This window comes from Aptenodytes patagonicus, chromosome 4 (genome assembly GCF_965638725.1).
Source record: "Aptenodytes patagonicus chromosome 4, bAptPat1.pri.cur, whole genome shotgun sequence".
Lineage (NCBI taxonomy): Eukaryota > Metazoa > Chordata > Aves > Sphenisciformes > Spheniscidae > Aptenodytes > Aptenodytes patagonicus.
The window spans coordinates 13,895,997-13,906,852 of NC_134952.1; the positions used below are offsets into that span (position 1 = coordinate 13,895,997).

Genomic DNA, 10,856 nt, shown 5'->3' on the forward strand with positions numbered 1-10,856 from the left:
CTGATGTGTGACACTTCTTTCCTCTGTACGTGGCTATTTGTTAGCTTGCTGGAATCTGAATTTGTGGACCAGAATCATTCAGATGTTTCAGAGCTGGAACTTACATAATAGGTTGAAGAAAAGGATGGCAGGTTCTTGGGGACATCGTCCTTCTGGAGTGATAGAAGAGAAATCGTAGTGTGTTTTAATGTGCTTGACTCCTGTAAGCTTAATCAAGACCTAAAAATATCACCTGTTTCCTGTGGATATTGAAGAACCTATCTTCTTTTTTGTCTTTCTATTTTTGCACAATTCTGCATATTGGTTATGTTCTTCCTCCTTATTCCCGAGAGCAGCTGTGATCTAGTTCTGCTCTCTGCAAAAAGATTTTCTCTAGGCTAAAGAAACAACTTCTTAAATGACAGCATTATTATTTGGTAGCTCTTTTTGTGTTTTACTCCATGCTTTTTTCTGTGTAAGACCTTTAAGTTAGATAAATCCAGAGCACATATTTGACTTGCACTATGCCTTTCTTTGTTTCATTAGAAGACTACCTGATAAAAAACTTTCCTTTTTTATTTTCATGTTCTGCTTTGGAAGGTCAGACAAGAAATGTTTGTGTAAGAATTGCAAGAAAAATATGTGCAGGGGAGAAATGCAGGGAAACAAGCTTGATGCTCATGACTTGCATTGTAAAATTTGCCATTATTTTTCAACATGGTTGCGAATTAATTTATCTTCAGTGGCAGACATTTCATACAAGCTTCCGATCATTTCCTTAATCCTAGAGTAATCCTTTGTCCTGGTTAGTGGGCTTGTGCCTGATCTCTGTTGATAAGCAGCCTGAAACCTGAGAGGGTTGTGATCTGGGAGTTCAGGGTGCTCCTGGGGGAAAGTGGAGATTGTCCAATGCCATTGTTGCTCTTCAGTGATCTGTAGCCAACACGTAAAGGCTGCTGACATGATTTACAGCCTATGCCTCTGGTGTGTAGGCTTGAAAGGTCCATTCACAGCTAGTCTGGGACCAAGGTAACCTTGGTGATGCCTGGTCTAAACCTTCTGTGTGTTAACTCCGCAGTGGGGACCTGCAGGTGACGGGAAGTGGACACTGCCCGTATAGCACTGCCCAGAAAGCCATTGGAAAGGACAACTTCACTATGATTCCTGAAGGGGTCAATGGAATTGAGGAAAGAATGACTGTTGTCTGGGACAAGGCTGTAGTAAGTAATTACTTGCTTTTATGAACTAAAAAGAAATTGAGTGTTGGCTGAATAATGAAAGCCAGGAGACTCTTGGCCAGTACTTAAGTGACTTTCTAATATATTTCTGAGAGTTCCCTGAGAGAGCGCTACTACGAGGTGAATTGTTTATTTCAAAAACCTTCTCCAGTTTTATAAACTCAGGGCTGTGTTTCACTTTTGACACTGCAACACTATCGTTTTTTATTAGACCTGAGGCTTCACAGACTCCACCGCTCAATTTTCCAGTTGTGTCAGAGTGGATGCTTCTCAGAGATGCAGGATCTGGAGCAGTTTAATGATTTTGAAGTGGACCCTATATAAATGTGATGAATGGATTGTTTGAATTTGGGAAGTGTCTCATCATTTTTGAGAAATTACAAATGGATGGCAGCCGAGCCTGCGGCTAGACGATAAAATGCTTTGAAGGAGAACATTGCATGTAATTCATACTGGCATATTTTGTGGTGGGGTGCCGGTATAAGTTAGCAATTTTTTGATGGTTCCATGGATCCTAATATATAATGAAATTCTCCCTCCATTGTCCGTGTGTCCATACACACCCATGAACACACACACACACACACACACACAATTACCTTATATTGCATTGCGCTCGAATGCATATTGCAAACTGGGAAGTGGTAGTATTTACAATGCTCTCATGAGCACTTCTCCCAGACTGTGTTTAATAACCACTTTCTTCAGGGACCGCTATCGAGATTCCAAGCACAGAAGCAGCTTCAGGTATCTGCCGTGTAGGAGCAAAGCGGGGAAGCAGGCAAAGTGCAGCCAGCCAGTGATACTTCCCTTTCATTATTCCCATGAAGGGAAGGAGCTGCAGCAAGGGCTGCAACATGGGATTTACAGGTGGTAACATTCAGTCCTGCACCACTGAGTAGCTTGTATTTTGCAGATCTTATGTTTTACCAGGCAGGAAAAAAGTGTTTATTTAATATTAAAAAGTTTGGCACTGTTGTTTTTCCTTGGAACATTGTTCTTGCTTATTGCCAGGGAAGACCCCAAAATACTCTACTGAGAAATCAAAATGCTGTTGTGTACAGCTGCTATTAAGCCATCACTGACTGTATAAAAAGTTCAATTGGTGGTGACATTTCTCCAGGCAAGGACTTTATAATTGGGGTCGTATTACTTAGATGTATAGGTTTGGTAATACTAATAGTAGAATGGACGTAATTTGCAAGAAATGTTTCTAAAAGAGTCTGAATCTTGATCTTTTCTCATAATACTCATGTAAGTTTCTCTGTTTTAAAATCGTTAAAACATTTAAATGGAAATTGCTAGGGCTAGCAACAAAACACACTTAGGCATCAGTGTGTAGAGAAAGGGATCTTAAATAACTGAGCAACCTGATCATCTGCATTAAGGTTTTATTGGCTGCTCTTTGGGTGCCAGGAATAACACATTCACTTATTTGAAACTCCCAAGTAATGTGCCTTGTATAAAGTCCTGCTTGATAAAACCTGTGTTTCATGCAACATCACCATATGTATGAACCACGTGCCTCCCCGTATCTCCCTGATCGTTCGGCACTCTACATAGTAAATTCCCATTTTACAAGCTTATTTTGCTCAAGTCACGTTGTTTTTAGGCCACAGGTAAGATGGACGAGAGCCAGTTTGTAGCTGTCACCAGTACCAATGCTGCCAAAATCTTTAATCTGTATCCAAGAAAAGGACGGATTGCTGTAGGATCAGACGCCGATGTGATTATATGGGACCCTGATAAGGTGAAGACCATAACAGCTAAAAGCCATAAATCGGTAAGGAGAAAAGGAAAACCAGCAAGAAAAAAGAAATGTCACTGTTGCTTTTCAAATGTTGATGTAATTCATGTGAACACCAAATATATGGGATATAGAGGAGTGGGGTAACTGCCTACTCCTATTCTGAAATGGGTAAATGTCTCAGAAGATGAAAGTATTGAAATTTTGCATTGGAAGCACTGGGAGCAGGAAGTATTTCTTTTCTCTCTGCATACACCATTGCACTATTTTTGCATGCTTGTGGCAGGTCTGTAAATAGGTGTGAATCAGGTCTGCAGCTGAGGTTAGTAAAGCTGTGATGATAAATTTAAAACCATCTCACTTTTCTGCTTACCTGAAAAGCACCTGATATTATAAATTGCACGATTAAATCAACAGTATTCTAAATTATGACAGATGATTAAATATTTTGATAATACAGCTCTGAGCAGCTTCACGGCTGGGATTTTCTATTTCATTCCAAAGCTTTGCCGTTAGCGCAGAGTACCGGTGACTCACAGTTGCTTTGATTTTGGGTGTGACAGCTTTTATCTTATGTATTGTGTATTTCAAAGTTGTTATCTTACTGTTTGGTGCTTTGGTCTTTTATATTGAGGAATTCTTCCAAACGTTTTACTGGAAATCCAGTAATATGGCTTATATTAAAAAGGAATAAACCTTTAGAAACCTTTAAAAAGTAAGTTTAGGTGATTCAGTTTTTATTTCTCTGTCTTGGGATCTCTCTGTATTTTCAAGAAAGTAATAAACACCTGGCCTTTGACAGTCATTCCCATTTAGATTCAGGCTCTCCTGGTTCTTTCTGGCCTTTTCCAGACAGAAATATGTGTGCTGGTGCCTTTGAAGTTCCCTTATACAGGGACAGCACACGCATGGTGGGACCACGTCCTCTGGGTATCTGGCAGCCAAGTCACAGTTTTCCTTCTTATTAAGGCTATCGCACTTCTAGAGACTTTGGATAAATACGGAAAGTCCTCAAAAACAAATGAGATAAAGCCCTGATGGAAAGTGGGCAATGGAAAGGAAAAGTCTGATCCAGGAAAGTCTGATCAGAGAGATTGTTTTAAATCATCTCATATCGTAAGGCATTGCTTTTCCTTCAGACAAAACAATTTTATACGTGTCCTAATGGCAGTTGTCTAAAAATATGACTACAAATACAGATTATAAGTTACGAACTGAAAGAGATCTTGTACCGAACTTGCGGTGAATATGTTGGTTGATCCCCAGGCCGTTGAGTACAACATCTTTGAAGGAATGGAGTGCCATGGTGCCCCACTTGTGGTCATAAGCCAAGGGAAGATTGTGTTTGAAGACGGAAATCTGCACGTAAATAAGGGAATGGGCCGCTTCATCCCTCGCAAACCTTTCCCTGAATATCTTTACCAACGCATCAAAATCAGGAATAAGGTAATGTCAGATATTATTTAATCTTCTTTCTAGCCATACCCTCTCGGAACCACAGTAGCACATGGTTTTTATTATTATTGTGCAAATGTGAGTCCGTATCAGATGGACTATATATGACTTGTTTAAAAAACGACCACAAAACTGGTTCCTCTGCAAGTGTGAACTGATGTAATATAATTAACACTGTGAACTTCAGTGGGTAGAGCATATAATTGCCAGTTGGGCATAATTGCCTTCTGTCCAGCTGTGCAGGCTTTTGAAGGGAGGTGGAATAGTGATAGAATTTACTTTTAGTTAAAATTCAGGAAAAAGATAAAGCTTCTTTGGGAGGAGGGTTAGCTGGAAGAAAAACAGAATTTTAAATTGTTACTGAGCTTTGCATACTGAACTGCCACACCGCAGAGAAGAAAAGCATGTAAGCCAGAGATACTTCATTATATTTGGCATCTCTGAACTGTTGTTGGTACATTTGCTGAGCTGAGTATTAGCAGCATTCACAGCTCAGAAAACTTTTCTCTTGTGTTTAATAAAAAGCTTGGGAAATGACCAAGATTAAGGCTGGGTCACTTCTGGTTTTGAATTGTATCAGTGCTCCCCTGTTGAAAACCAATTGGCTTAGCACTAGTTCGTTCAGGGTTATTTGGAAATTGCTTCTTGCCACTGAGCAAGAAAGTCACTGTGTGAGGACAGGTAACAAGACAAATGGACTAAAACTCATATTTTCTTCAACCAAGCACATATCATAGCCTGTGAGGACGGCAACTGAAATTAAGACTACGAGCAGGTTGATAGTGTTTTATCTTTCATCATTTGTTATACAAATTCTGTCAAGCTGTGGGATGCAAAAGGTCTGCACTTCTAACGAGAAAAGGCACTGTAAAAATCAAATGCACCTGCAAAAGTTTTGCAAAATACCAATCAGTATTGCACTTTTTTTACATTATCCACTTAGATGACATGGGCCTTCTCTTCACGCTCGCCTCTCAAGCGTTTAGCACGTGGGAGTGCTATATAAATTAGTGACGATGTCATTTAAATACTGAAAACAACACTTTAAAAACAAGTATCAGAGAGTGGTGTCTTATACCAGGAGTTTGCACAAAAGTAACTGTGCTAAGTAACCTGCGTCTTGCAAGCGGGCCTGGATTTTGGGAAAGACCTTTGATTTTTAGATACTTAGGAAAGATCTACAAAAGGATGAGGAAAGGGACTAATATTTTTGCTTTTGCAGCTCCCTCTGCTGCCTGCTGAGAGGAAGGGACAGCAGATTCATGTCCGCATTTCTTTTCCCACTATTGAATTTTATTGATTGGAAATATTTAGAAAACCCCAATGATGGTCATATCAGCCACCATATGAATATGTCAGTGCACGACAAAGGATTATAGAAAAAACATGTCAAACAAGGGGCTGCAAAGCTGTAACTGGCACAGGATAGCAGTATAAATTTATCCCTGGAGCACGGATAACAGTATAAATTCCTGCCTTTGTGGGTCCCTGGAAGATGGATTCATTGCTGTGATCGAGAGCTGCTCTCTTCTGGGCATTGGTTTTGGCTCAGCCTGTGAGACGGTGGCTCTTCTGAGCCTGATGTCCCCGTAACCAAAAGCAAGGAAAATGCATTGATTTCTGTAAGAGCTGGATCAAAGCCCTGTGAATAGTGTCCTTCCTATACGGTATTTTAATTTCACTGTTAACCTGTTGGGGAAATGGCTCTGAAACAATAATCTTGTAAGCCACAGATTTCTGATCTTGATGAGCTTTGGACTCTGCGATTCAGTGGCTTCAGGCTCTTCCTGAAAATTGGAACTGTTTTTTAAAAATATTATGTCCTAGATTCCTGTGATTTTAAGGCCAATGAGGCTGTTTTGATTGTCTTTTCTCATATTCCTTATAGGAACTGTACAGGGATAAAATCTGGAGACCTCAAACTGAAATCAGAGCTCAAATGACAGATACTCTATTGACAAATAATGAAAGATGGGTCCCATGCCACAGTCTAGCGTATAATTGCTTTTCTAGTTGATGACAAGAAGTGGAAACTTTTGAAATTTTAATTTAAAAATTGCCACCACTTTTCAATGAGTTCTAATGAAGATAATGAGATATCTGAAGGGGAGGAGCAGAGGAAATACAGGTAGGAGTGAAATTGCTGCAGTCAGTATAGTGGGTATCAGTCTTGCAACAACCCAAGTGGGATTCAGCAGCTGAACCAACCCTGCTGAACAGCCTCTGAATGGAGAGAGAAGAGGTGATGGTGACTGATCTTACTTAAAATAAACATCTTAGGTCAGACCTGTTGTTCTTTCGAATCCCATTTCTCCCCATTGACTGTGAAGGAAGCCTAATAAGGATCTCTCTCTTATAATTTTTATATATATAAAAACGGAGGGAGGAAATGTTATAATTTCCTTTATATATAAAGCAGACTGCAGCTTTGATGAGAGTATAGATGTGTTTTTAATTCAGCTAATGCAGAATATAGCTCTGTGCTCAGTGGTCTCTGCATATAGGCAGGAGTATCATTAGGGAGCATTATCAGAACATTCAGTGTCTCGATTTTTATTCTCCTCTTGATCTAGGTGGGAGGACTGCAAGGAGTCTCCAGAGGAATGTATGATGGGCCTGTGTACGAAATCCCAGCTACACCAAAATATGCAACTCCTGCACCCTCAACTAAATCCTCCCCTGCCAAAAACCAGCCCCCACCAATCAGAAACCTCCATCAGTCCAATTTTAGCTTATCAGGTAAGTCAGCCTGACTCATCAGAAATGTTCTAAAGCCACGAGTATGGATTATTGGTGATAAATTTCCATTATAATTACTTCTTTAATCAAATATGAAAGGATTTTATATACTCACATACATGCATATACTTGCATATATATATGTAGGTATATATCTGTTTTTATGCATTCTTTCCCTAGGAATATTTTACAAATTGCCAAATATTCAAAATGTTTGCAATCTAAAATTTTTCTCTGCATGCAGTCTTTTAATATTATTTACTTGGCCCATTACAATTAGCTGAGGTGTCTGGTTGATGTGGCTGAGGCCCCTTGGTGGTATTTACAGCTGATGGGACTTGGGTCTGGTGCAACCCACGTGGCTCAGACATCTTGGATTTCTTTCTTGCTGCTAGAAAGAAAGTTTCTTTCGGAAACTGCTAGATATGGAAACCTCAACTGTCTTGTCCGTGGTCAGCAAACCATGTGCAAAAGCTATTCATATGCAGATTAGAGTAGTTCTTGTCCTCTTCGCTCTTGGTGCCCAAAACATTTTCTATGGTACATAAGAAACGGACTGGAAAATCATCCTTTGGGGTTGTTGGAAATAATTCTTGTCATCTGAAGACAATTACAAGTGTGTCAAATCCTTATCCTTCAAAAGTCTACAGCCCAATTGGTAAATAAGTGGCTCCTTACGATGTTATGAAAGTCGCTGGATTTTCTCCCCTGTGGGAGCCAATGGTGGAGTTTTCCTCCCTGACAGATCCTGTCTTTAGAAACTAAATGAAACTTCCGGAAGAAAGCCCAAGGAGAGCAAATATTTTAAAAACCCTTCTAGTGAGTTGAAGTATATTTTTGCCCATACACCTGGGGCCATGGTGAGCACATACAGATACATAGAGCTATATAAAGCAAAAAAAGTGCTTAGAAATTTAACCTATAATAATAATAACCGATAAGTGGGATTTTCATAAGCATCCAAAGCTGTGGTTTCGCAGTCCACTGCTGGATCTGGGTACTACCAAGGCATCTAGTGGTACGCATTTGACCCGAATCAGGCAAACGCATGTTACTGTGTTCTTATGAAATTAAGCAGAACCGGAGACTACGATAGCACTTAAAATGATCCTACGCTTTTATGGTAGTCTTACATTGCCTTTAGGAAGCTGAGTGTGATCAGACAGTATTTAGCCTGGCAGAAAGCTTGCTGTCACCTGAAGCTTAACCTTTCAACCATTTTAAAATGCATTTTGAAGTGGGTGTGAGTTTACATCAGCTCAGTGCTCCTTTCCTCACAGATTTATGATCGCTAACATCAGATTTACTGTACTGTTGACCCATGGACTCAGCAGGGACAGGTATTCTAAATCAATGAGGCAGGTTTGAAAAATCCACTCTGCATACGTTTTCAGGTTTTTTTGTAGCTATAACAGTAATATTTTCTGTCAGGGTCTGATCTCGCAAAGGGAACCCAGTCTGTAGGCTGTCATTCCAGCATGGGCTCTTCTCCAAGCCAGTGGAAAACAGTTCCCCATGTAGGGTGAGCATCAATCTGATCCCAAACATTTAATCCTACACTTCTCATCGAAGACAACTGGAGCTAGGCACAGAAATGTGCCTTGAAGGTCTGTTTAGCACTTCAGTCAGGGATTTGGCTCAAAAGAAACCAGCTGATGGTGGTGTGAGGGGCACTTAGCTGGAACGAGCCAGGTAAAATCTCACCGCTGATGGTTTTTTCCTTTTCATAGCTTTGTTTCCTGATTTTCTGTTGTTGCAGGAGCTCAGATAGATGACAATAACCCACGCCGTACTGGCCACCGCATCGTGGCACCTCCTGGTGGTCGCTCTAATATTACCAGTCTTGGCTGAAAAATGATGATGGACAGAAACATGAGGATGAAGGATCATGGGAATAATGTCCGTTCCCTTCAATATCTGTGTTATCGAACCCATGGTTTTATCTGGTACTAATGGAAATAAAAAATGAAATGTCTTTCTTTTTTTTGTATAGGAAGAGGTGATAATAGTGTGGTGTGTTTGCTTGGAACTACTTGCCTCACAATTGTGCTTTCATGCCATAGTCACCTTAAAGCATGGTGCTTCCATTGCCCCTTTAGTGACTACAGGTTTTAGCTTCGTCTCGTAACTGAATGATGGTTCCTTTGCACCGTTTCGCTGTATTAGAGTAGTTAATGCATGTTACTGAGTTATTTATGCAAGTTGCATTCTGTGAGTGAGTCCCTTTAGAACACGTTGCCAACAATTGACTAGACACAATGCCAAGATTAATGTCCGTATTTGAGAAACACCACCAAAAACACTTATGAAGGAAGAAAATGGCCATCTTGAAAGTATGCAGTAGAGTAGTATAGGCAGCTTCTGTTTCATCTTTAATTTATTATAAACCCAAGAAGCACTTCTCTCAGACACAGAAAATCATCGGGACACGTAATGACAAATCGTCTCTGTAGCACCTGTCTGTTCCCACTCAGTATGTTCCAAGTCTGTGTCCTTCTTGTTTCCATTTTAGACAGAGCCATAATTTATACATACCAATGCCGTTGCCACCCCTGCAGGGATTTCTCCACCTGGGCAGTAGTGCTCTCCTTCTGCATGAGATTTTTGGTACTTACAGATAATCCAAGTTGCCGTCGGATTTTTAAAGTTTTTTGTACAAAGTTTTTCCTTTGTAATCACATGCATTTTTACTTACTCTACCGTATCAAGATCTACTAGTCGTGGTTCAATTTCTGAATTCAAAGCTTGTGAAATAAAGGAAATGAATTGATGGGTAAGCGTCTTCCTCTGCTTTCCAGTGCTGTTGCTCAATGATTGAAAATTTAGAACACAGAAACTCAAGAGAAATTGTCTTTTAGGTTGACATCATGTAAAAGAAGGAACCGCCTTAGATTACAAGGGGTGTTAAATGTATAGGTGTCTGCATATGCATACTATAGCATGCCATAACCCGTCTTAATTAAATAGAACTCACAGTAAAAATAAACTTACTGTTTACATTGCAGCTGCCTCAGTTTTGGCCAAAGGAGACCTAAATTATCTTTCCCCCAAGACCTTCAAGACTGCATCTGATTTGCTTGAAATGGTAATTGATTGCCATCATCTTACCTGTAGTACAGAACCAGTATGCAGTGCTCCAGTTTGACCTAAGCTATATTTGACTTAATACTGGTTTTCTCTGCTGACCGAACCGGGACAGTGTTTAGGCATGGCATGAACAAGACATGCTGCAGGTAAGGTGAGGAAAGTGGACTTGAATTCTCTCTCTAAGAGTGAAGGAAATGCTTTCTCTCACAAACTATGTAAAGAAACCTTTTCTATCACTTGTTACTTGTCTGATTGTGTTGCAGATGTTGTGGGAAGAGTGGGCTACGGTAGAGGGTGGGGTGCTACAAAATTAAGCAGGTGAGCGAAACACCTTCCCTTGGCCTTCTACCATTTTGCCCTTGTCTACATTACAAAGCTGCACCAGGAAAAGTCTTGTAGCAGCGCCGTGCCAGTGGAATGGTTTTATCTAGCTGAGATGCTTGACCACGTAGCACCGGTCCATCCTTTCCATGCAGCAATAAATTGTGTTGGCACAGGACATGTGGTGCACACCAGGTGCATGTGGGACATAAAGTTTTGGAAAGTAGCCTACCTGAAGCCTGTCATCTTATTCTGAAGCCAGTATGCTATCACCTCCAGCTTGCCCGGGA

The 10,856-nt window shown here is 40.4% G+C and overlaps 1 protein-coding gene across 2 annotated transcripts in view; it reads left to right on the forward strand.

Annotated features, from left to right (window-relative positions):
* CRMP1 (collapsin response mediator protein 1) overlaps window positions 1-9,928 on the forward strand; it is a 51,491-nt gene extending 41,563 nt beyond the window's left edge. For both annotated transcript variants that reach the window (XM_076335919.1, XM_076335920.1), the window contains exons 10-14: window positions 1,058-1,199; window positions 2,830-3,000; window positions 4,231-4,410; window positions 6,993-7,158; window positions 8,918-9,928. In XM_076335919.1, coding sequence (XP_076192034.1) covers window positions 1,058-1,199; window positions 2,830-3,000; window positions 4,231-4,410; window positions 6,993-7,158; window positions 8,918-9,009 — 751 coding nt within the window. In that variant the 3' untranslated portion in view covers window positions 9,010-9,928. The remainder of the gene's footprint in view (window positions 1-1,057; window positions 1,200-2,829; window positions 3,001-4,230; window positions 4,411-6,992; window positions 7,159-8,917) is intronic.
* Window positions 9,929-10,856: the final 928 nt, after the last annotated feature.